This window comes from Rhyacophila brunnea, unplaced genomic scaffold, assembly GCF_057557595.1.
Source record: "Rhyacophila brunnea isolate RB1 unplaced genomic scaffold, BYU_Rbru_1.0 scaffold_12, whole genome shotgun sequence".
NCBI lineage: Eukaryota > Metazoa > Arthropoda > Insecta > Trichoptera > Rhyacophilidae > Rhyacophila > Rhyacophila brunnea.
The window spans coordinates 3,019,537-3,047,413 of NW_028232774.1; the positions used below are offsets into that span (position 1 = coordinate 3,019,537).

Here is a 27,877-nt window from a genome sequence, read left to right on the forward strand (position 1 = left end):
AAAGTAACGACACCAACACCTAAATGAGTCACTCGTACTGCCAGAAATATCTGATACCATTCTACCAGTCTCTTACGATAATAAATAACACAAGGGATTATTAAATTATTATTAAATATATCCACATTCTATCATAATTTAAATCACATCCATTAAACTATTTTAATAATTAAAAAGGGTATTTCCACCAAAGAAGATTTGGCGACAAACTTTATGCTTGGTTTTATACTATGAATTATCCCATCGACAATAATAATTTATTTAACTAGCTGTCAAAATATTCAAACATGGAATAGAAAATAACATTGATTTATTAAATTCGTGAAAATGTTGCCAGACTTCTATAATCTATCCTATCATTTTGAAAAGAAGCTTTTTTACGACGTCGGATATCTTTCGAAACCCTTTCTGAAGAAAATATCATGTCCCGTGCATATTCTTATTTGCTCGTAAACATTTTCCACAATGCATTTCAAACATTAGCGTTCAAAGGCCGGAGATGTAACGCGGCAAACATCTAGGGTGGTCTGCAAAGGAAGTTATTGCTCTATGAAAGGAACATTGGCTCCTTATTCTGTGTACTAAATGTCGTTTGTACACAATTAAATAATAAATTGTCGAGTTATAGTAACTTGCTTGTACATGGTATCCCATAAATAAAAGTAACTTCTTGTAGTTTTGAGGATCTTCTAGAAAAGGTTGTGTTCTATTAAATTCTAGATAATTAATAATAGGAAGTATAGTGTAGGATTAGTAATTTATTCAGGCTCGCACACAAGGGGGGGGGGGGGTGGGGTATTATCCACACATAGATCCGCCAATGGTCATGATAAAAAATATGATAAAACCACAGAACATATTAATAAATAGAATTTCGATAGGCTATACCCCAATAAACTACATTTTGACGCAGGGTTTTGAATGTGTGAGTGTCCTATGAAAATGAACCACACATAGATGTGCACTAGTGTGTGTTGCAATCTTCGAATACACCAATATTGAATGAGCGTCAGTACATAAACCGACACCAGCTGTCAGAATGAATGACAAGCGTATTCTGGACACGTGTTTAAGTGTATCCCATATTCTTCCACACTTGAGATCAGTTGCCTGTTCCTCTACACCCATTGGGTGTTTCAATTCCCATTATTTCTGAGTTTTCTGGGTAATGCTCCCTGAAGAGCTCACCAAAACTACATGGTAATTTATAGCAACTGTATCTATCTACAGCTACAGATATTTTTACAACCATGTCCGACCCTAATAAGATTATATGGACCTCCACAGGCTGGAGGTTTGTATTAACAGATTTTGTTTTTACTAGAAATGGATGTCAGCCACTTGCTCAACCTATTAGGTCTATACTATGACTCATACACAAATTGAAAAACAATATGTGTAGAGTCTGTCTTCTATCAGCTGGCGTACGGTTCCCCCCCCCCGCTTCAGCATTCAACACTGTGTTATGGGTTGGAATTATTAAAAGATATTATTAATTATATTTAACGTTTTCCTTTATTTCCGATTTATAACACAAAATTACATAATATATTATTACTGAAGTTTTAATACAAGGTTGAATATTACTAGGTACACAATGCGTGTTTCTTGTGAGACGTCCGACTGAAGAGTGTTTTTTATTCTGGAATATTACTAGGAAGTAAACAATAAATATAATGCAACAAACTTAAGAAATGACAAGATGTAACATGTTTCAGCCTGTCGAACCCACTGGCTGACAAACTAACGGTACAAATTTGAATGGCACATAACAACTGCATTCCCTCTCGCTCCATCCCATTGAAAACTTGCAACAGTCGAACGCGATGGCACAATGCTCTCCGTCCGCGAACGATGTGACGTGAACGCCAGCTTATAGAATACAGACTCTACTTGCCAGACCCAGGATTCGAACCTGGGACTCTATATTCCGACGTTTAAACGACGATAAATCATAAAACATTTGGATGAATTGTTTCCATTAGCAAAAAATTATATTAAGAGCGTACATAAGTGAAACGGAAAATATTTTTCAACAGTATATGGGACGTAATTTCGGCCGCATTGCCAGTCGGAGAGCGTTAGTCGACTTGTGAGCACGTCAATTTGTTTGGTGATGGCGTCGGAGGAATATATTCTTAAATCGTGTAAAGATGACTAAAAAACGTTCCGCATGTACTTGAAAAAGAAAACAAGTCAATGAATATACTATTATTATTACGAATATAATAATAAACATAACATTAAAAGGACGCATGTTGAATTTTTATGACAAATTATATTTCGTTCGGCTCGCGTCATTTTCACAATCCGCGCATCGTCTAGTCACGATCTTTTTAGACCATGCCTCAGCTGAGGTATAGCCTTAAGGTGACGCATCAGTGAAACGCCAAATAATGTTCAACTGTACGCGCGACGAAAATTTGTACTTGCTTCGCATTCATTGAGATAACGTGGAGTCGGACGCACGTCACTTTGCTGCGTGATGGCGACGGGCCAATTAATTCTAAAATCGTGTAAAGATGACTAAAAACTTTACCCATTTACTTTAAAAAGCAAACATGTCAATGAATATATTATTATTGATACTAATAGAATAATAAACAGAACATAAAATGGACGTATGTTGGATTTATATGAGAAATAATATTTCGTTTGACAGGCGTCATTTTCACCCGCGACCCGCAATCCGCACATCGCCTAGCAACGATCTTTTTAGACCGTGCCTCAACTAATGCATGGCCTTAATAAAACAAACATTGAAAAACAATTAGGAAAAAATTCATGCATATAGGTATCTTGGATTGAAAGTTTATAGTGCTATGACTTTTCACACGCGGTGTACCTATTCGTAATATCTGAACATATGGACAAATGAATATATTTTGTCATTCTCGGTTTTGTTTGAATACCTACATGTGGTTTGACCAATGGCCAATACATTCAGGCCTCAGCGACTGGAAAGTCGCGTTGACTCACTTCCAAAGTCACGTCCGATACTACTATAAAACTGTGTGTATAGTCGATGACATTTACAAAGAGCAAACGGGATTGATATCGTATCAGTTTAATCTGATATTGTCCGCACGATTAGTAAAATAATTTAGATACCTATGGGAAAATATTAATGTATGAACCACGGCTACGACATCATGGCGTCTGGCTGTTAATTGATGTGTCGCAGGTTCACATCCCCGAAGTATGACTACAATGAGTTGAACGAATAATCCAGTACCTATGTAACGTTGTCTCCACACTATGAACTATTTAACAAGCGTGTTGAACTGTGACTAGAGTTGGGTATTTCCCGAGAAAATCTCAATCTCGAGATTCGGGATTTCCCTAAATGATGAAATTTTCAATTCTCGAGATTCGGGATTTCCAGAAAAAAATTCTCGAGAATTCTGGAGAAATGTAAAAAAATGTTTTTCTTTAAATTTATGTAAGAAGACAAACAAAATAGACGTAGGGAAACAAAAATAATTCAAAACATTACTTATTAAAATAGAATTTCAAAAAACACAGACTGTCAATCGCTGCGTCTGACAATCGCGTACGCTTTTAAGACACAAAATTCCCTGATATTGCAAAAATTGCGCTCATTTTGAGTCGACGTTGGCTTAATTGTGTTAAATGCCCCGATCAGTTTGTGTTTTCTGTCCACTATTTTCATATAGAAAATCGTTTTTTCCATTAATATTTGATAATAAAGAAATCCCGAATCCCAAGAAAAGATTCTCGAGATCCTGAATTTCCCGAAATGTTAAAAATTTCAATTTTCGAGATTCGGGATGGAAAATCTCGAAAATTTCTCGAGAATTCCCGTCGGGAAATTCCCGAAACCCAAGTCTAACTGTGACTCCCTGTTGTCTACACGTGAAAATGGGGCGGGCGACTTCATTGAGCAAGTCGTTTCTTCATAATGGAAGATATTCGAACATCCAAGAGGTTCCTCTTCAAAGACTTGCTTTTACCTCCACCACCCGCCACCTCTCCACACCCGTTATGCAGACGTATTCAGTAGCGTAACGAACGTTAGGCGCTCTTCAAATTTGTGCCGAAAGTGTCCCAGGAGCAACTTCCCAAGACCTTGGTTAGCGTGCACTAGAGTGTGCGTGATTCCTACTTCGATATAATGTATTACGGTCAATTCTCGATGAGAAAAGACCTTCTCGCTAGCCGTAAAATGCCGCAAACTTTTTAAAAGCTGAGAAATTTTCCCTCGTCGATACCAAGTCACAATGGCCGACCGGTCCAATTGAGGGTCGGACCGACTTGAGAAGCTCTTCCCTTTCAACCGACGTATGGGGACACTCCCAGAGGATGTGATCGGCATCCTGGAATTCGCCACATAAGAAAGTCGGAGATTCTATTCGGCCAAGCTGACAGAGCTTGGAGGCAAAACCACCGACCTATCAATTACTAAAAGATGAATGAAGGGTTGGGAAACCTAGACTGCGGTGGTTTGACTTGTGTAAAAAGAGAGCGTCCCTGAGGCTAGGTCAGTGAATCGAGATTGTGATAAACAGTGAAGACGTTTCTTGGAGGAGGGCAGAACCCATAGAATCAAGTACCTATATTAATAATTATTATTCCTCAGTTTCTGAATTCTACAATCCAGATTAAGAACCTACCTTTATATCTGTTGTCTGATATTTTGTTGCGTCAAACTCTCCTAGCAACAGAGTTGTACTGTCAGGCTCTTTCCTCCATCGGGCTTTCCTCGGGATTCAATTTCAATTATTTTTTTTAACATATTGTGGACATTACAAATTATAAGTTTAAGACGTTCACATCATGACATGAAACATTATTACAAAGAAGAAAAGTAATAAAAGCGATAAAAATGAAAATATAAAAAGAAAACATAATATAAACATATAAAAGCAGTGGAAATACAATTATACATATTTTATAGAAGTTGAAATAAGTACACCGAGTTTGCTGAAGAGACCCTATTTTAAGAATTTATAAAATAGCGTCCACCTAAGCTCACCCTCGCGCAAGTAGAATATATCAACACCCGAAGCAATTTGGTTGAACATAGTTATCGCCATCTCAATTGGCATTACCAGTGGCAAGTTGGTTCTGCACCTTGGGAGAATAAACAACTGATGCTCTCTGTTTCTTAGATAGTTACCAAGGACACACAGGTCAACACTGCCCAGAATGGCAGAGATCTCATGTATACCTCGTGTAAGTCGAAAAAAATACGTAGCTAAATAGATCGGTGTCAGTAGGTACCTACATATTGAAAACCACTTTCGATAAGGGTTTGCTATATTGTCTCAACGGAATCAAAAGTTTTTCTTCCAAAGAAAAATTACTTCAAAACAGTGATTCTGTTTGGCAGGTTAGATCGAAGCCACACGGTGCTGCGTCTGCGCTGCGGCGCGAGACCGTGTGGCTTCGCTCTTACTCGGATAAAAAATATTTATTTATATAAAGTAATCATCAATACTTTTGGCAGTAGCTGTAGTACGTATTCAAATTTAATTTAGGAGGTCAAAAATAACATCGTCATTTATTAGCGAGCCCTTATTGTTTACGAGGAAAGGTTGGTGGGAATGGATTTGTAATCGGGTGTATTGTGCACTATTCCACTTATGCGGTGGTAATAATTATAATATGACATTCCATTCATATTTATTTCTTGACGTTTGAGCACTATCATAACTTGTAATATCTGCAAAGACAAACTACCGGCTTTCTTTATGGATGCAAGTTTATTGGTTCCACTGAGAGGCCTCGCACACTCGTCGTAACCGCAACTCAACACAACCCGACAATGACCGACGACCATAAAGGATTGACAACATACTCATCCAATAATTGATGCACTGTGCATTGATAAATTCCTAAATAATGAATGCACCCAACATTCCTGTTTCACTATTTTTATTTGGCAAAAGCATTGTTTTTTCCCGATGGCATTATATAGAAAGATACTATAATGTAAATTATTAGTAGAAAAATATCACATTAATTAAAATGAAGCACAGTATTATATAGATTTTGTAATTGGCTCCACAATCATCATATTATGTAAGGATTACAATACAGGTATTCAATTATATTTATCGTTACCGAAATACCTGTTATAAAAATCCAAAATACCGGTATTTTCTGTATTACGAACGCATACACGTTTATGTTTTTTGAAAATGAATTTAATGTTATTTTTTATTACTCACTGCTATATTATGGTATATTAAATTTCTTGTATAAGTTTTACGCAAATAAATTTACTGAAACCAACAAAAGTTAAATAATATTAAAACAAAATCCCTCATATATACTTATAGAATTGTCGAGTTTAATTAACATATTATTTTGAAAAAGTAAATACATATTCGTGGCAAATATAAATATAAATAACTATTGATCCATCATTGATAGTACATCCGACAAACGTTGAATTTGAGAGAGATTTTCCTATATAGTATTTGGTAAACATTAGCAGTTCTAAAATATTATTATGATCTATACTCATATTTATAAAGGTCAACATAATAAATGTAGATATGTACTCAAGGTTGTCATAACAGTGTTTTAAATAGATTATACTAGTTATATTTCGTCATTGTTCTGGCAGAAGACACTAATTCGAAAAAATGACATATTGAGTTAGTTATACCAAAATGTTCCTTATTTAAATTTTTACCGACTGGAAACCTTCTTAATAAATAAACAGTCTTTATTTTAAAGTCGTCCTTTTTACGATTACTTAATAAACTCACATGATAGACCATTTCAAACATTTTAACAACTTCTAAGTCAAATTACTCAAAACTAGTATTCTCCAGTTAGTGTGTTCTGCCAGAACAGAGACGATTTATTGATAGGTAGGTACTTCTTTTTTTTCAAAAATATGTTTTGACGAACACCGGTGTTAATACCGGTATTAAATAAGAAATACCTGTATTGATTTATATTCATTCGGTATTACAATATCTAATCATAATATGCGAACCTAGATCGCCTCACATTTTTTAACAGATTTTTGTTTTTCACGAGAAATGGGTGTTGGCCTCAATCTCTTAGATCCATGATCGGGTTCAAACACACATTGGAAAACAATATGTGATCCAATACCCACGAGTTCATACGCCATAATGTTACCAGTCGGTAGTCAGTAGAAAAATAGAGATGAAATGAAATGAGATTATAAATTGTATTTTGTCCTGGATTTATATCCATAATGTTGACTCTATGTAATATCGCGCCCAGATCGTAAAAGAGTTATAATTATATATGATTAAGTTGAGGTTGCGTTGAATCACTGTGTGCGGGCCGCTGAGTAAATTGTAAATAAATACCTGCACTTTATACACGTTCAAATGTTGTTCGAGATTATTGAAATAATAAATGTTCCCGTTTATAGGTTATCTTGAAGCGCCGTGGCTTGTTTTCCCGCGTAAACTTGGCATTGCATTACTTGCAAAACTTGGGCACTAAATTATAAAATAATATTCGTATGTCCACCACAGCTATACGATAATATTAAGATACGGTAACTGTGAAAACTCCAGCTATTAACATTTCCATTCACAATTTTATTATTTTACTCATTTCTTTTTTTTACTACAAGTTGCAAGAAACGAGAAAGCTGCATATGAGAAACCAAAAAATTAAATTAAATTTATTGTTGGTCTTTCTGTTTTCGGAATCGCAATTAATGCATACCTACATGTGTTTATTGATTGTTTGCAACATTGCGATTGAATTTATAGTTACATACAACTAAAAATGATTATTATGTTCCAATTTGTGTACCACAGGGGTTCGCATCAAAACCCATCCCACGATGGACGCGTTGTAATATGCCTGCTACATATAGAACAAAAGATCGGTGTGTGCACTTATGTACGCGCGTTAGAAGTTATACTTCTTTGGCGTAACGAAACAAAAACAAAACTTGTGATAACCTAGATTTTTCGACTAGCTCTTAATTATCTTGTTAAATTACACACTGAAGAAAAATGACCGCTTATTGGAACGCCGTTGGTTTATTTCTATTCACTTTAACTTATATTACTAAATTATATAATTATTTATCGTTGTTTTTATTTTTAAAGTAACAACTGCCACATGACATTTAATAGTTTGTTTACTTAAGGAATTGCAAATGGCCAGCAATAATAAATTCGCTGCCTAGGCAACGGAACAATTCTAAACTATAATATTATACTGTATAATCGTCACAATTGGAGTATCATATTGTGGCGTAATAGTAGTGCGTTCGGCTGATATCCGAACAATCGGTGGTTCGAATCCAATCGAGTGCGTTTATTTTTGTGTGAAAAAATAAATGATGTGTTAGGTCATCGCCCACTGAAGAAGAAAGCCAATACATTACACGACTAGTCCTACTTTTCGCCCCTCCCATTGTCTATGGATGACCCGTCATTGTCTATATAGTGCTCATACTGACGCGTCTGTCGTGTTCACTTGTTGGAGTATTCTTTCAGCTTGTTTTAACGTATCTTGGAGACCTTGGAGTTCATTTGATTTAGTGGTTCTGTGCTATTAATAATTGGAAGTGACGACCAAAGTAAGCCTTAACACAGAGAATGATTCGATTATATAGATGAGTTAAATGATAAATAATACACTAGCATTAATACACTTTCTACAAATGTAATGCATAGATCAATGATACATATTTTTTGGAAATCGATATTATCTCCGAAGGACTAGTCTAACTTTGACAGCTGATGAATAACAGGAATGTATATTATTTATAAATAACACTGATAGTTAATATATTTGATGTGAGAATTTTATATACTTAATTCAATTTGAAACGAGAAAGGGCGAATCAAAATATGTCAAGCAATCTGGGATCTGATTTTGACAGCTGAAAAGTGGACCACTCGTCGCTTGTGCAAAAAGTTATGCTCAGGCTTTATTAATATAAAGATGGCGGTGGTTAGGTACATGTCACACGCCAAAAATACACTCTGCACCGCGATTTCCTAGCTATCGACTCGTGTGTCAGCCGACGACATGACGTAATTGTGACGTCAGCCAATACACGCTCGAGGCATGCCGCCCAGCACACAGTGCTCACCATAGATATTATTATGATGACACACCTATATGTGTATGGTGACAATGAATAACGCCACTGTCTGACCAGCGTTATTTTCTCGAATGCTATTATCACTCCGGTAGTACGTCACAATGATGTCATATGACGTCATGTCGACCGGGCGGCTTGCACTCGCAAGTTCTAACATAGGGCCCCTGTTCTGATTTTCCAAATGCGCCTAAAGAGTATTATAACTTCAATAATAGGCTACGAATTTTGAGATATTTGCTCAATCCCTTTAAATTTTTAAGATAGTTAATTCAGCTTCTATTATTCAATGAAGCTACTTATCTCATTCTTGAAAAAATATCGGTCAATTCAATAACAATCTTTATCAATTCATGCCGGAAAGTATCATTATTTTAAATGTTTCTTTTAGTATCATTTTAGCTGCACGTCATTCTGAGTGTGTTAACTTGACAGAATTTTAAATTAATTTTAACACGGAGATCCTGCTAGCAACATGCAGTAATTGTCAACATGTTATTTCAATACTCATTAAATGGAAAGCATTTTGCCACAAATATAATCCAAACTTTCATATATTATTAACCCGGGTTTCGGAAAAAAATTATACAGTTCACCGATGAACATCATTTTTTACCACGTTTTTATTAGCTCATATTCTTGTTTGTCCAAATCTTGCAATCGATTTTTAACGAACTTGCCGACTAGCTAGACATTTGAAACTTTTAGAATATATCAGAACACGTACAAAGCATTCTTTTAATACTTTTAGCCATCTTTAAGCAGAATTGAATTCATTTTCAGTAAATTCTGTTTTGTATGAAAGTTATTTCGGAATAAATCCGTAAAAAGTAAAACACTGATTGCTAAGGGGGTCCTAGCACCTAAATCATTAATAGGTATATACGTGCGTTACTATGGAAATCAATGTGAAATGTCAAAATAACATTTCAGTATTCTATATTTATTCAGTATTTCTATCAAGTACAAAAAAAATATTTATTAGTACATAGAATTGTCAAGTTTACATGATTCAACTGAATTAAAAACGTGGTATATAAAAAGTTCTTTTTATCTTGTAATTATTACTAAGTATAATAAATTCATGTCTCCATCTCATGTCAACAATTTTGAATTAAAGACATTATCGATTTATAGTTTCATTGCCATTATATTATACATTATTTGTCTTAAAATCTAGAAGGGATCTCTATTTAGCTACATATTTTTCCGACTTATACACGGCGTAAATGGAAACTCTGCCATTCTTGGTGGTGTTGGCTGGTGTGTCTCTGATAATATATCTTAGGAATCGAGGGCATCCGTTGTTTGTTCTTGTTGCATAACTAACCTGCCATTAGTAATGCCTATTGGGAGGGCAATAAACATGTTTAAAGAAATCGCTTCGGATATTGATATATTCCACTTACGTGAGTGTGAATTTAGGTGGACGTTGTTTTATAGGGTCTATCAATAGTTCACTCTGTGTGCTTCCATCTACTTTTATTATTATGTTTTATTTATTTTCTTACTTTTTCCTACATACCATATTTTGATAGTACATGGATCAATTTAAATAAATAGTCGAAACATAAAGTATATTCAGGCTTTATTAATATTAGCAAATACCTCTTTATACCACTGAAGGAACTGTCAAAATGGACATGATTCACATTCAATTTGATGTTTTATCAATAGTAGTATTGCCATTTATGCGGAAAATTGTAGAGCTACGATTGTGATATTAACACACAATATAGAAATCTGTTTTATCTAGCCAATGAAACAAAAAAAAACGATTTTTATGAAAATTGGACTTGATCCATAATTATTGTGAACCACCCATTTATATCCGTCATGGAAGAAGGTTTTCTTCGACAACTCTGCACCACTGACAAACGGAAGAAAAATATTATCGAGTTGAAAATGTGTTACTTCACAGCTGTCAAAATAAGAAAATTAAAAAAGAGCATCCGTAAATAAGATATCCTCTCTCTGGTTATAGACGCAATGCTCGTCAACTCGTGTGTTCCGCCTGTAGGTAAACGCTGTTTGCTTTTTATTTGAGTCAGAATTAGAGACGCACATCTGTGCGCCTGAAACGACAATCTTTGCGCTACATCCGGGAAGACGACATCAGCGACAATATCCTGTTCATCATCGCGCGTTATTAAAATCAAATTTGGGTCAAGTGGAAATGATGCATTTTTCCGCGCCGTTTTAATTTTTTATTCGTAAAAATTGGCGGGAAATAGAACATCAATCAGGATATACCTACCCACTACAAAATATATTAAATCTTACCTCTTTAACCGCTTATAGTATCGTAATTAGAATATAATTTCTGAAGAGAAGATTTTCAAGTAGCAGATCAGAAAAGTGAACTACGAATACACCGACGATGGCCGCGTGGCTTAAGCGCCGGTCTATAGTGTCGAGGGTCCCAGGTTCGAATCTTGGGTCTGGCAAGTACACAATATATTGTTTTTCAATTTGTGTATGAGTCAGAGTATGGACCTAATAGGTTGAGCAAGTGGCTGACATCCATTTCTAGTAAAAATAAAATCAGTTAATACAAACCTCCACTATGTGGAGGCCCATATGATCCTATTAGGATCGGACATAGTAGAAAGAAAGAAGAAGAAAGCGAAATTTGAAATAACTCCAAATATTGTAGGTACAATTAATTATAAGTAGGAAATTTGAAGACTTTAAAACACTAACTACAAATATTTTTTCATATAGTTTTCTTGCAAAATTGTTTCACGGTTGGTAGGTGGTGATAAGGCTTGAAACGGCATCTTGGTTGTTGGCGTGCTTTGGCCAAGAGTAGAGGATGTGATCGAGAAATAATTAGAGAATGCCATATTCGAATCTCGAGAAATTAATTTTCCGAAATTTCGGAATATCTCATTTCTCGAAAAATCGAGAAATAGTTACTAGGCTGCCGACGTAAATACGCCATTTAATTGATTCTGAATAGAATTTTTGGAATGGAAAAAAATTAAAAAAAATGGTAAGAAGAGAATTTCTCGGTAATCGTGAGAAATCTGAAAACAAATCCAGAATTCTCGAGAAAAAAATATATTTACTTGATTTCGAGAATTTTCGAATCTTGAGAAATTAAAAAAGTCGAAAAATCACACTAGTCAGGGAGTTTGATTAGGGAGAGTTTCAGTGCATTATCTGAGTGAGTGCTCTTACCCAATAACCCATCGATCCGTCTATGACTCATGCGAACCCTAAAAACTACGTTCAACCAAGGATTCAAATTCCGCTAATAGAATGCAACAAGCTTTTATAATATTATGTATTAATTTCTAACATGATTTCAGATAGCGTCAAAAGTTAACCAAATCTATCGACAGCATCCTTGCACTTAGCTATTAGCGAATAGTTATTTATTAAATTATTATTTTGTATTCAATAATAATTAAAAATATATATTATATTGTACCAGAAGTGAATCATCAACCATGGGAAAAAATCAACACATATCGTCTTTTAAATGTGTCTCACTTTATCGTCTAAAACATCATTCAATTACTATCAATTTATTATTGCAAGTTTAACTGGTTGTTACAGTTAAAAGTGCGCAATGCAGCAAATAGAGATGCATGCGGGCTGCAACTGCAAAGTGCATGGATACAGGATTCTCGGGATAATAGGCTACTCTGTGACTTGTTACCAATTATTCAGAGTTGTCAAACTCTTGTGTTCGTCGATGAATTGTCTATATTTATAATATATCTGAACTAGGGATTCCAATCCCGGGATCCCGAACTATTTTCGATACATAAGAATCCCGGGATTCGTAAACATAATCCCGAAACATTCGGGATTGATTTTTATATCAATTTTTATGGAAAATAAAATAAAAACGAAAATTTAACCGAAAAAATACTTTTAATAACAAACAAATACATTAGAAATAAACTGAGTTTGAATGAAGTTTGATTTATACCCACGTGTAAGTTGCCAATTCATTTTATTTTTTCACATAAAATTAATAAAAATGAGAAAGATTGGAAAAACAAATCCTTCGCACTTTTAAAAAAAGTAATTTCACCATGATCTCATACGTTTTACGGCAGTTTCGTATTTGGCTGACTAATTAGATTTATGAAGAGGAAATGCCATAAACCATGATTTGCTTTACTATTTTAAATCTCGCTAACCCATTCATTAAGACTTTACTATCAGAAACAGCAATCTCATATAATATAATGTAAACACCATACACAATATTGATTTTACGAAACTTTATAAATGAAAATCGTTTAGATTTGAAAATAACATGAATTAAAAATTCCACATAATATTATGTACGATGCAGATAACAGAATCCACATTAGACACAGACAACAGAACATTTGAGAAATATAATAAATAAATCAAAAAACATTTAATTAAACGTTTCAGCTGTCTTCTTTCTATAACTGTCTTTCACCTAAGCTGTCTTCTTTTTATAGATAGTAAACCATTGCGCACTACCAGAAAATGCTATTCTGGAGATTACTTCCGGCATATTATTCAGAATAATGTTTTAATTACTTAAATAAATCTGTAATTTTTTTCAACACAATATATAATTTTTATTGAAATTGAAATTGTATTTTATTTGTTATCTTTTCATAAATAAATAAAATTCTTCTACTTTCACATTATTATTTATATGACAATATAATTATTTACTCCATTAAACATATGTATTTCCAAAATTGAACGTACACAATTTTAACAATAAAAAAATGTCTTAAATAGTAGATTTTATGAATGTTATTTGTACTTATAATATATAAAAAAAATTATATTAACTATGGAAAAAATGCCAATCCCGGGATTGTTAATTGTAATCCCGAAATCCCGGGATCAAAATTTTGGCTCGGGATTGGATTCACTAATCTGAAACATAGAATTAAAATTTTAGGGCCAAGTCTGATTAATTAAGTCATATGTTTTTGCGGAAATATCGAAACAGTTAACATTGTAGCAATAAAAATGAATTACTCAAAAAAATTAAAATATTAATGGTTCATCATCATCATCATCAGCCTGAATCTATCCACTGCTGGATGAAGGCCTCTTCAAGTTGCTTCCACTTCTCTCGGTCCTGTGCATTGCGTTGCCACGTACTTCCGCAGAACTTTATCATTTCATCGATCCAGCGGCCTCTAGGTCTACCTTGTGGACGTTTTGTACTTCTTGGATACCACTGGATGACTAGATTTGTCCAACGATTGTCTCTTCTTCGAGCTATGTGTCCAGCCCATCTCCATTTAAGGCTTTTAATAAACTCTATTACATCGCAAACCCTTGTCTGCTTCCTTATCCACTCATTCCTCTTTTTGTCCTTTCGCGTTATGCCCAGCATGCACCTCTCCATACCACGTTGTGCTACTCTAAGTTTCTGGATCTCTCTTTTACTTAGGGTCCATGTTTCACACGCATATGTCATCACGGGAAGCACACACTGGTTGAACACTTTGCGCTTTAGGCACAGTGGAAGGTCACTTTTGAAGACATTATTCAGGCGGCCAAAAGCACTCCAGCCTAGCTTTACTCTGCGAACAATTTCATCAAATATACATCCATCTATAGATACTTGTTGTCCCAGATAGATGTAGCTTTTCACCTGTTCGAGCTGAGTGCCATTGATGAGGATCTCTTTTTGGCCTGCAAAGCAGTTGAACATGACTTTCGTCTTTGTTACATTTATTTTCAAACCTACTTTGTTGCTTACTTCAGCGAGTTCCTGCATTCTGCTTTGGAGGTCTTCTGAGTCTTGCGAGAAAATTACTATGTCATCGGCAAAGCGCAGATGACTCAGGTATTCTCCATTTATGGGGATCCCTTTGTCATTCCAGTCAAGTTGCCTGAATAAGTCTTCAAGGGTAGCTGTAAATAGTTTAGGTGAGATTGTATCACCTTGTCGGACTCCTTTGCTGATAGGAAATCTGCGCGATGGTTTATGGAGATTTACAGATGCTGTTGCGCTACTGTATATATTATTGAAAATATTTATATAGCGTCCAGGGATTCCTTGTTTTCTGAGTGCGTCGAGTATTGAACATTTCTTTATCGAATCAAACGCCTTCTCATAGTCTATAAAACCCATGCATAGTGGCAGTTTGTATTCCTGGTACCGCTCTATGATTTCTCTGACGACTTGGATATGGTCCATGGTGCTGTATCCTCCTCTAAATCCGGCTTGTTCTCTCGGTTGGTTCTCGTCTAGTACATTTTGCAGACGGTTTGAGAGAATTTTTGTGAACGTCTTGTAGAGAATAGGGAGTAGACTTATTGGACGATAATTTGCTAGGTCTTCTCTGTCACCTTTTTTGTGAAGAATGACAATGCTGGCATTTTTCCATACCTCTGGGACATCCTCTTTGCATATGCAGGCTGTGAACAATTGTGCAAGTACTTCATTTGCATCCTTTCCTGCTTTTTTGAGGATATCTATCGTTAAACCGTCTTCCCCGGGGGCTTTCCCACTTTTCATGTAATTTAAAGCATGGGTTACTTCCCAGGATGTAATTTCGGGAGTATGGTCTTCCGAATTTCCATTTCTCTGAAGATCTAAGTCTATAGTCGTATTGTCAGTGTCATCACTGTAGAGATCGCTGTAGAACTCTTCAACTCGGCTTAACAAGTGTTCCCAATTTCTGACGATAGAACCATCTTTTGCTTTTAGTGCTGTGATTTGACGTTTTCCTATCGACAAGCATTGCTTGTTTTTGTTTAAACTTCTGCCTGCTTTCACAATTGCTTGTATGAGGTTTACATTGAATTTACGAAGGTCTTCTCTAATCTTCCTTCGGAGGGTTTTGCAAAGTGATGAAAACTCCATATCGTTTTGCGCCTGTCTATCGCTCTTGGTTTTCCTTCTCTGCTCCATAAGATTCAATGTTGCCTTCGAAAGCTTGGTGGAAGGTGTAACTTCTGAGCTTTTTACGCCTGTTTTTTCTGCACATTGTAGAATAATATTCGTTATATCCTCCGCGTTGGATAGGGAAACGGTTTCGTTCTCATCTAAACAATGATATTTTATAAAATAGGTAAATCCAAAGAATTTTGACTCCGGGTGGAAGGAGTCTTCGCATTTTGTATTGGGAATTTTAAAGGCAGTTCGATTTTCGAATCAACTGATTATACCTACAGGCCTACAAACTTATCTGTAGAATGGCCAAAAATGGCACTACGAACTAATTAAGGACGCCATTTTGAAAATGTCATTCGAATGTCAGATTTTGTCCAGTTTACGAGTCTTGATTGGGTAGTTTTCGACAGTGACTCCCCCATTCCATTATTCAGATAAGTTTATAGGTCTGTACGTGTGGTTGGACTCGTAACAAGTTCATTATTTTCTTCTTCTATTTGCAGCCCCGAAAACAAAATGGCGGCTCGCATTCGCGTGGTTTTAAATCTGTTGGTTTTTTAACATTTATCGGTATTTTACTTGATAATTTGACAAACATTTAATGACCGGTTTGAACTGTTTCGATGCCCCCTTTTAAATATTCTGACAAATCGATTGCGTCAAAGAAAGTCACCGCTGCTTCTTTCTACGTTATGATTGTCATCAACCTTTGATAAAATATTTTACAATGATATTCTTTCAGGAATCACTTACTTGAGCGGCGAGAATTTCCTGGATGTACTGGACAATGGGGTGGAACTCTGCCAACTGGCCACCGTCATACGAGACAAAGCGAAGGAGGCAGCTGACAAAGGAATTTTTCATGGGGTATGATTTGCTTTTTAATTATTCCGAAGCTTTTTCGTATCACCTCTTCTCTTAAGACGGTATTTCAGTGAAACGGCAAATAATTTTCAACTATAGGTGTGACGAAATTTCGGACTGGCTGGCAATCGGAGAGCGAAAGTCGAACTGTGAACACGTCAATTTGTTTTGTGATGGCGATCGGGGAATTGATTCTTAAATCGTGTAAAGATGACTAAAAAACGTTACCCATTTACTTGAAAAAGAAAACATGTCAATGAATATATTATTATTATTAGTAATAGAACAATAAACATAACATTAAATGGACGCATGTTGACTTTTTATGACAAATTATGTTTTGTTCTGCACAATCTTCGCGTCGCGTAGTCACGATCGTTTTAGACCGTGCCCCAGCTGAAGTATAACCTTAACAATAATTCGTTGTTCAGGCCCTCTCCAATTCTGTTAAATGGGTATTTAACTTTACAATTCTACCAAATTGTTCAATCCTCCTCGATGCCATTTCACATTTCAATTCCTCTAAGAAGCCGTAGCTCTACTGTTTGTGACTCAAATTTGGAATATTGTGTCTTGAGCTAATTCTAGAGAATTCGAAATTTATTTACAGAGTTCCGCGTGCAAACTATTGTCACTTTCTTCCAAAAATTTACACGCGACTTTGGGTTTTGGATCGAAGTAAAGGGCTATTTTTCCTTATACTAGGTCGATTTAATTTTTAACGTCAATTGAAACGTCCGAATCTCACATTTTTTATATACTTACTTCTGGTAAAAAATTCTCGAATTCTCGAGAGTATCATCAAAAAACACTCAAATTGCACCTTAAAACCTCATTTTTTAAATGTTAATATCCATTTCGTAAAATAGCGCCGCAAACGACTTTTTGTACTATTAGAGCAAATTTGTGATGTGTGTTTATCGCACATATCTGATCGACCCGCCACGCCGGGCCCCCCCTGAGCCCGGGCCCCTAGGCTACAGCACTGTCATGCCCTTGTGGGGGCCATATATGTAAGTAATACATATATGTCAGTAATATATATTATTATGTTCTGATACATATGTATCTATTTGCGGGGTAGTTCGGTGCCTGAGAGCTCTACCATTTGATATAATTATATCACCAACGTCACCCCAGATACCTGTCAGTCATAACACCAGACTTTCTAAAAGTTAGACTATTATTTAGTTGGGAACAAGTAAAAAATTTAAGATGTTTGTTTTTACGTTACAGACAGTTCCGAATGTGCGAGGCAGGTGCTGGCAACGGGCAGCCAGAAGAAGTTTCTTCTCTCGGGACAACATGGATAACTTCATCACATTCTGTCGGCAGCTTGGAGTCCACGAGAATTTGCTCTTTGAGAGTGATGACTTAGGTTTGTATTCATTTTGTCATTTTCGTCTCGCAGAGGCCAAGATAACACAGACACAAGGCATAAATAAAATCTGAATATGCATTACATTCTTAAATATTGTGAATTATTCATTGAATAAAAAAAATAGTTTATTATTGATTATCTGGTTTGTAGTTTTCAGCATCATCAGTTTTGTAGGATTTATAGTTTAACAATTTTTATCAAATCGAGCTTTTCCGTATGGTCAGAATACTGAATGAAAATTGGGAATTGACCTCATGGTATCTTTGCCAACTCATAATAATGTAGACAACTTATTTATTGGAGTGTTTTTCTTCTAGTGCTACATGGTCAGCCTCGGAATGTGATCCTCTGCCTGCTGGAGGTGGCCCGCATTGCAGCCGCTCGCTTTGGCCTAGAACCTCCAGGTCTTGTTCAGCTCGAGCGAGAGATCGCCCTCGAAGAAGGTGACACTGATGCCAATCCTGGTGAACACGCTTGGCAGTTCAAGCAAGAAACCTCTCATGAAGACAGGTTCGGATAAATTTTATTAAATCCTTAAGTACACTATAATATGTATTATAGCCTCTCTCTTCCGGTTAGCCGGAGGTAGATGAGGCAATAAAATCACAGAAGAATACTTATCATATCTTCCTGCATTAAATGATAAAAGAAAACATAGATTTACAGTAGACTCCCGATTATCCGGGCTAATGGTGGGGAGAGGCGGCACGGATAAACAGAAAACATGGATAATCCGAATTATAGTTATTTCTTTTTAAAATACTACCTAATATTATACATTTCTAAAGCAGACAATTATTTTATCATGTTTAATACTCTTTTAATGATTTTCTAATATCAGTTCCAATTTTCTTAAGGCGTAAAACCCACTTAACGCAGCAAGTGTGGCTCTCGCGCAAAATTTCACAAGTGGCGCGTAAATCAACGAAAATACAACGTAACCAAATACGCCAGCGCCCACTAGATTTGACGACGCATTATGCGCGCCCGCCCCATGAGTCATCGTTTTTTGGCTTCTCGGCGATACGTATGAACGAAAATACAATGCAGTCCATTCATTGAGCGCGGTGAGCAAAATCACGCTCTGGAAGCGTCGTCGATCGACGGGCGAGAAGCCATTATTTAATAACAGAGAACTCATTGTTTAATTTTATTGCGTGTCCGATTTTAATTACAAGCCCCGAGAAATTTAATAATATTTTTATTGCTTTGTTATGACTGTTATGAGAGACGCTGATAATAATAATTATTTTGTGCTGCTTGAGCCCCTTATTACATAGGTGAAGGGTAATGCGCGGGTGGGAGGGGGCCTACTCAGTAGTAAGCGCGTCGAGCGCTTTTTTGGTGGGCTTTATGCCTTAGAGCTATTGTATCATTGTATAAACCGTACCGTGCACAGATAATCCGCACACGGATAATCGGGAGTTTACTTTATGTACTTTTGTCAATGAGACTGATCTGTCAACTTAAATATCTATAGTTTATAGTTTTCATAATATTATCTTATACTCTTACATTTTTAACTAATATCATTGTTTTTATTTTTAGCACTGATGTGAAGGCAGCCCAAACTGATGCAGAAGGTGAGTCAAAACATTTTTTTTTATTTGGTTTTTCCCAAAATCATGGTATTCTATTGTTCAAACAATACATTTCTAATAATAAGGATAGTAGTGACCAAGTCAGATATCTCCATAAACTTTTATTCCAAAATATTCACAAAAAATCACCCATGACTACAAAAATAGAATATAATCTTTGATAAATATTGTATTGGTGAATTTATAATAAGAAGTGCTAAACTGAAATGATAGTATGTCCGAGAATATAACCGATTTTTCAAATACAATAAATTAAATATGCCAAATTAACCATAATGCATTCGTATAAGCATAAAGGTGAAAAGTTCCCTACATAATACATAAATTTCACACAAAAACATAGCGATTCCCATACAATGTTGTACCATAACCTTCATTTGGCTCTCCTAAAATTAGTGGTTTTAGATCTATCTCCCATTTTCCTTTTGCAAACCAATTTTACAAAAGTAACCATCAGATCATCATCATCATCAGCCTGAATCTATCCACTGCTGGATGAAGGCCTCTTCAAGTTGCTTCCACTTCTCTCGGTCCTGTGCATTGCGTTGCCACGTACTTCCGCAGAACTTTATCATTTCATCGATCCAGCGGCCTCTAGGTCTACCTTGTGGACGTTTTGTACTTCTTGGATACCACTGGATGACTAGATTTGTCCAACGATTGTCTCTTCTTCGAGCTATGTGTCCAGCCCATCTCCATTTAAGGCTTTTAATAAACTCTATTACATCGCAAACCCTTGTCTGCTTCCTTATCCACTCATTCCTCTTTTTGTCCTTTCGCGTTATGCCCAGCATGCACCTCTCCATACCACGTTGTGCTACTCTAAGTTTCTGGATCTCTCTTTTACTTAGGGTCCATGTTTCACACGCATATGTCATCACGGGAAGCACACACTGGTTGAACACTTTGCGCTTTAGGCACAGTGGAAGGTCACTTTTGAAGACATTATTCAGGCGGCCAAAAGCACTCCAGCCTAGCTTTACTCTGCGAACAATTTCATCAAATATACATCCATCTATAGATACTTGTTGTCCCAGATAGATGTAGCTTTTCACCTGTTCGAGCTGAGTGCCATTGATGAGGATCTCTTTTTGGCCTGCAAAGCAGTTGAACATGACTTTCGTCTTTGTTACATTTATTTTCAAACCTACTTTGTTGCTTACTTCAGCGAGTTCCTGCATTCTGCTTTGGAGGTCTTCTGAGTCTTGCGAGAAAATTACTATGTCATCGGCAAAGCGCAGATGACTCAGGTATTCTCCATTTATGGGGATCCCTTTGTCATTCCAGTCAAGTTGCCTGAATAAGTCTTCAAGGGTAGCTGTAAATAGTTTAGGTGAGATTGTATCACCTTGTCGGACTCCTTTGCTGATAGGAAATCTGCGCGATGGTTTATGGAGATTTACAGATGCTGTTGCGCTACTGTATATATTATTGAAAATATTTATATAGCGTCCAGGGATTCCTTGTTTTCTGAGTGCGTCGAGTATTGAACATTTCTTTATCGAATCAAACGCCTTCTCATAGTCTATAAAACCCATGCATAGTGGCAGTTTGTATTCCTGGTACCGCTCTATGATTTCTCTGACGACTTGGATATGGTCCATAGTGCTGTATCCTCCTCTAAATCCGGCTTGTTCTCTCGGTTGGTTCTCGTCTAGTACATTTTGCAGACGGTTTGAGAGAATTTTTGTGAACGTCTTGTAGAGAATAGGGAGTAGACTTATTGGACGATAATTTGCTAGGTCTTCTCTGTCACCTTTTTTGTGAAGAATGACAATGCTGGCATTTTTCCATACCTCTGGGACATCCTCTTTGCATATGCAGGCTGTGAACAATTGTGCAAGTACATCAGATAATCAGACACTAAACTATAAATAAAAGAGCCCATAAAACTTAGTTAAACCTTCTTCCTGGCGCTACAATCCATCCAGGTCTGTCCAAAGCCGCTTCCCCTAGTTTCAGATGGTCAAGCTATATAAATCTATCTCGACACTATCCCTCCATCTTGTACAAGATCAACCAGGTCATTGTTTTCCTTCCGGTTTCCCGAATATTTTTTCTTTTTCTTTGTCATGCATGACATGTCCATCTTGTCTACATGGCCCAACCATTTAAGGCGGCCCCCGTACTAAGCGTACAGTTCATAGTCTTTTCAGATGTTACGGTATTAAAACTTTTATTTAATTCTTTAGTTCGAAGCAGACTTGAGAATGGGTCTATTGTTTGGGCACCGCATCAGTTGAAGTATGGCCTTATGGTGGAGAGGGTACAGAAAAAATTCTTGAGACTTCTTTACTTGAGGTTGTATGGATACTATCCGTGGCTTTATCCAACTGACTTTCTCTTAGGCATGCTTACATACTGCAGTCTGCAATTTAGAAGAAATCTTTATTTAGCTACATATTTTTTTCAACTTATACGAGGTATAAATGAGAACTCTGCTATTCTGGGCAGTGTAGACCTGTGTCTCCCTGATAACTATCTTAGAAATAGATACCATCAGTTGTTTATTCTCCCAAGGTGCAGAACCAACCTGCCACTGGTAATGCCAATTGGGAGGGCGATAACTATGTTCAACGAAATTGCTTCGGGTGTTGATATATTCCACCTACGTGAGAATGAGTTTAGGTGGATGTTGTTTTATAAATTCTTAAAATAGGGTATCTAATTTATCTACTGATCTATTTCTTTTTTTATGTAATACCATTATATTTATATATCTTTGTTTCTAAATGTCATGTTGTGAACGTCTTAAACTTATAATTTTTAATGTCCGCAATATGTTAAAAAAATAAATAAATTGAAATTGAAATAATTGTACCTTCGTCTCCACCCCAACTGTGTCATTGACGAGTCTGAAGATACCATGCAACACGCTCCGCTTAAATGAGCCTAACACTCTTTCCATGGTTTTAATCATGCACCATGTCTCCGAGCCATACACGACAACTCTAGCTCAATTTCACTAACTGAAGTGTTAGTTTTAGGAACTGGATTTCGTGAGTGGAGAACTACAAGGTTCTAAGTGTTTTGCCAAAACATAGGTAACAATGAGGCAGCTCAGAATACTACTTTATTGTTTGAGTTTGTTTTGTCAAGCATGAACACTTAGAACATTGTAATATTAGGTTTGCGATTTATCAAAAAAAAATGGAGATAACTCAGTTAGCAATAATTAATTTCTCTCAATTTTATTAATTTTATGAGAAGTCTCTGAAAAATTTCTAACATCTTTCACTCGCCGTGTGAGTGCAATTAACCAATTAAGCTACCGACCCAAGTGAAAGATGTGTGTTCAAATCCCACTAAGTATTTTGTAATAAAAGAATGCTACATTCGTAAATCTTGTCAATATTCAATCATTAATAATAATGATTTTATTAATATTATTATTTACTTTGATTTCAGTATCGCTGTCGTCAGTATTGTTTGAGAACGACGGGGCATCAGTCCACACGGATGAGACCTGGTCGCGCGGTACTCCTGAGGACCCCGACTGCATCCCGCTTAAGCCTCTCACCGAACTCGATAAAAGGGTAATAGTATTATAGCTGTAACTACTAGATCATACAAAATGAGTTTGCACTAATAAAGACAAAGCATATCGAACTCTTTGTATTTCAACAATTGATAGCAATTGTAGAATATTCATCATAATATCTTTTGAAAGCTGAAATAATATATTATATAATAATTAATAAATAGCATAATATGATGGCATGATGATGAGTGAAAATGAGAAACCAGAAACTGAGTAGGTATTCTCTTAGGAGTTAGGGCCAAAGCACACTGGAAGCGGCGTGCATGGCGTAGGTGGCGTGACTTTCGAAAAGATCCTTTCGCGCCACCTACACTACACACGCCACTTCCAGTGTGCTTTGGCCCCTAGATTCAGCAAAATATTTGTACAGTAAAAACAAAACAATGATTCGGTTGGTCGATGGTGTGTGTACGGATGGGAAGCTGTACTAAATACCTGGCAGCCGATGAGCGCGAATTCGTACGTATTCGTACGCATACAATCTAGGAACCGAATCATTGTTTTGTTTTTACTGTACTTAGATGAACAATCACAAATATGTCAAACACCTATGTCATTCGTATCGAAAAGTGAAAGCAAAGATAAGCCGCGATATTTCAATTCAATTCGCCCACTTACAAAAAAAATTTCCAGAAATGCTATTAAATGTGACAATACTTTCATAAGACGGTATAGTCAAACTTTTCGATTCAACCCTTGCCAATAATTTTGTCAATTTTCTTGTAGGTTCAAATAGTTACCAGATTGATGCAGAGAAACTGCAATTGCGCCGAGGGAAAATGTTCAAAACTGTTGAAGGTGAAGAAAGTCGGAGAAGGAAGATACAATATTGCTGGAAGAAATGTTTTCATTCGGGTAAATATCGCAAATATTCCTAAAATAGTACATGTAACTAAATTGACATTTATGAATTTGATGGCATACTTATGACAAAAATGCAATAAATTCTGCCAAATATTATATGGAACTTCTGTGCACTTAAGAATCAAAGTGGAAGGCATTAGGATGATGTAAGATCCTATTAGCATAATTAGTTGTTAACCAGAATAATAGAAGTTGTATTCCAGCAGTGAAGGGTGGAGGTAGGCTGTTCCGACATAAATAGTGCACACTAAACTTTATCAGCCATACTTATTTGTTTTCTTTGAACTAAGAATACAAATTACAAATGGGAATTGTTAGCTTTTTAAATTCAATCTACCCTTTGCCACTATCAAACAGTATACATATTACAATTATTTTTTTTTTTAAGAAAAGATTAAAAACATAAATATTCACCAATTACTGGATTACTAAACTAAGTCTTCAAAGGAACTACTTTCATCATGAATGTATTTAATTTGAATTATGGTAAGAAGTGGTTCATTGCTGTTTGTTTATGTTTTCAGCTTCTGAAAGGGCGTCACATGATGGTGCGAGTGGGAGGCGGCTGGGACACTCTGGAACACTTCCTGACCCGTCACGACCCCTGCCAAGTTCGTGTCATTTCACCACAATCCTCTGCAGCCGTGCAAAAAGTCACCATGCTCAACCTGATTCAGCCGACACCGACGCACAACGCAACCGCCGATCCAAATCATCCCAACACCAAAGACAGTGATATTTCCCCCGCCGAACTTGCCGCAAAGATCATGGAATCCATTCAGGAGTCCTCGGGCGACGGGAAAAAATCCCCTCGCATTTCAATAACACACGAATCTCACAAGATAGACACTATCGAAAGAAAGATGTCTAACGTTTCAATCAAATCTGATTCGACTATCAATGACAGAAAATCATCGATTGATAGCAAGAAATCATTACAAATAACGCGTAAGAAATCAGAGCGAAACGGTCTCGTTTCAAAGTCACCGTCAAATGTATCTCGATCGTCTACTAGTGGACGAGATACACCAATGTCTAGTGGGAAGACCTCCCCTAGCAGTTTAAAGTCTCCGACTAATGGAAATATCTCACCTTACGGAGCGAGATCCAATGGGAAAATATCACCGTCGAATTTCAAATTAGATCTATCATTACCTAGCAGTCGTGTAAAACCATCAGGCGTCATTAATAATAGAATGATTTCACCTGTAGAAAGTAGTTGTAGACCATTGAGCGCTTTTTCTACCAGAGACTCTTCAAATACGAGGGTTGTAAGAAGTGCTGCTAATGAAGGAAGACGATCTCTACCATCTGGTAACTACACACCAGATACCGCCGCTCGTAGAAGGAGTCTCAATTTATCCCTGCTTTCCACTACCACAAAAACAAAACCATTAACTAACACTCTGAAAAGAGATAATAGTAACATATCAACGGCTTCTAAAACATCGCCTACTTTTAAGAGTAATGGTTTGAAATCGCCCGTAGCGATTAAAAGTCCGCTTTCACCGTCCGGTACGGAGAAAACTATTGGTAGAAATGGATTTTCTACACCACCAGCTGATGCTTCGCAAAAGCCTTTCTTGCATATCCGAGCCAAATACCGCAGCCCTCCGCCACGGGATGTGCCTCCTAGATAACATTGGAAATAATTTCAATTTTTAATTCAGTCATCCGTTATTTTTTAATCATCAAATTATTAATTTCATGTTATGCCGGTTGAATTGATTCGTATGAAACTAGTCAGGTTTTATTGCGGCGATACCTACTCAAATAGATAGTGCGTTGTATTATAACAATACACCTGCGTTATAATTCCCGCATTAAAAACTGAAGTGCTTCGTATAAATCAATGCATCATCTGCAGCCGGCTATAATAGAACACAATGCCAATATTTCCATCAATATTCATAGTAATACTTTACCTTTAGTAGAAAAAGGATTATTATAAATATTGAAGTCATTGATAGAAACATTGGAAGTGTAATTATTTCTATTAGATTATCAACTAAATGGCATATTTGAAAGCTATATAAAATATTATTAACTCATTTAGTGCTGGCACCGCGACTGGCGCGTTTGCGTTACCTGGCCATTAGATATAATTAACATGATATTAAAATGTGGTAATTAAAAATTAATTAACAGGTCAGCAGTGATTGTGTTAACTAGCTACATTTCATTACGTTGCTTGAATATTTAAAGTATATTACTTTTTACATTGATTTGTTAAAGTTATCGATTGTCTGTTTTACAATAATATTGCCAGATATTGTTTACGCTTCATCGAAATTATTGACTTTTACATAAGTAGTTGATTTTGTACCTTATTATTGATTAAGCATTATCAGTTAACCGTATTCATTTATGGATATATTATAAATTAATTATTACGATTGTAAATTAGTTCTACATTAATTATTGAGCCCATATCCGGAAAACGAGCATTATCCTGAAAATTTAGACTGTTTACTGCCACCTCTTGTTAGAATATCAAAGTAATATTTGGTGAGTGCATGTATAGGTGTATGCCGCGTAATTTAAACCGATTTACCAAAAAACAGCATTATCACGATAACGCTTGTTTTCCGGATATGGGCTCAATTAATAGTAATAACATTTATCCTGATTTGGGTTATGTGTTATAACAAATTTATTTACCTAATTAATAAATTTGACACCTTAAAAATATCTATAGAATAGTAATGATAATCACATTGACATTTGCAGGAAGAATATCGTGTTGTTTTAAACTTTTCTTATTCCCTATTTATAGATGACCAAATAATATTATAAATCTATTAATTACCTACCATAAACAATTATTATAATAATGTTTATCTAAAAGAATACACACAAATCGAATTGATTACATACCTATTTCAAGAATTAATACCATTTTGATAAAAATAATTATAATAATACAATGTAATTATCATTTTTAATACCATATTTTTCATCTCTAATTTCTGAATTATTAATTATTATATTATAATATTATATTTTATTGTAATTAATAACGAATTTTACATTATTACTTTTTCTAATAAATTATTAATATCGTGTAATCTTGTTATACAGCATGCATTATAAGATGATAATTTGCAGCCATTTTATTTTTCTTTGCAAACAGGCAGGTGTTTGAATTTAGAACTAAACTCATCACATTATAAAAAGTATTGAATTATATGTCAAATGTTACCATGTGACGCTTTCACTCAGCAGACAACTTATACTGGTAGATATACCTGTGCTTTTTTATAAAAAAAAAACTATGCATATTGTTATTTTTTAATAGCCATGTATCTTAATACTTAAAAATCATTTCATGTTATTTAAACAGTAGGGTCAAAACCTGGAACCCATGGCGTTATAGTCCAATACTTAAGCCGCACGGTATGGACCTAATAGGTTGAACAAGTGGCTGACATCCATTTCTCGTAAAAAAACAAAATCTGTTATTACAAACCTCTACTCTGTGGAGGCCCATATTACGATCCTATTAGGATCGGACATGGTCGAAAGAAGGGTCAAAACCATTTTTTTTTTTAATTATAGATTTCGTTACAGGTGATATTTGAACTTTTTAAAAACAATAAGCAATTCTAATGGATTTAAGTTCTGCAAATGGAATAGTACAGAATTGTAAGTCCATTAGAATTTAAATTCAAATTTCATCAAA

General features: G+C 35.7%; 1 protein-coding gene across 1 annotated transcript in view; it reads left to right on the plus strand.

Moving 5' to 3' along the window:
• Positions 1-25,967, plus strand: part of LOC147077658 (uncharacterized) — a 207,133-nt gene extending 181,166 nt beyond the window's left edge. Inside the window, exons 5-11 of the mRNA XM_085960663.1 lie at positions 16,687-16,811; positions 18,045-18,186; positions 18,507-18,699; positions 19,738-19,772; positions 23,199-23,326; positions 24,058-24,186; positions 24,720-25,967. Coding sequence (XP_085816789.1) covers positions 16,687-16,811; positions 18,045-18,186; positions 18,507-18,699; positions 19,738-19,772; positions 23,199-23,326; positions 24,058-24,186; positions 24,720-25,835 — 1,868 coding nt within the window. The 3' untranslated portion in view covers positions 25,836-25,967. The remainder of the gene's footprint in view (positions 1-16,686; positions 16,812-18,044; positions 18,187-18,506; positions 18,700-19,737; positions 19,773-23,198; positions 23,327-24,057; positions 24,187-24,719) is intronic.
• The last annotated feature ends 1,910 nt before the right edge of the window (positions 25,968-27,877 follow it).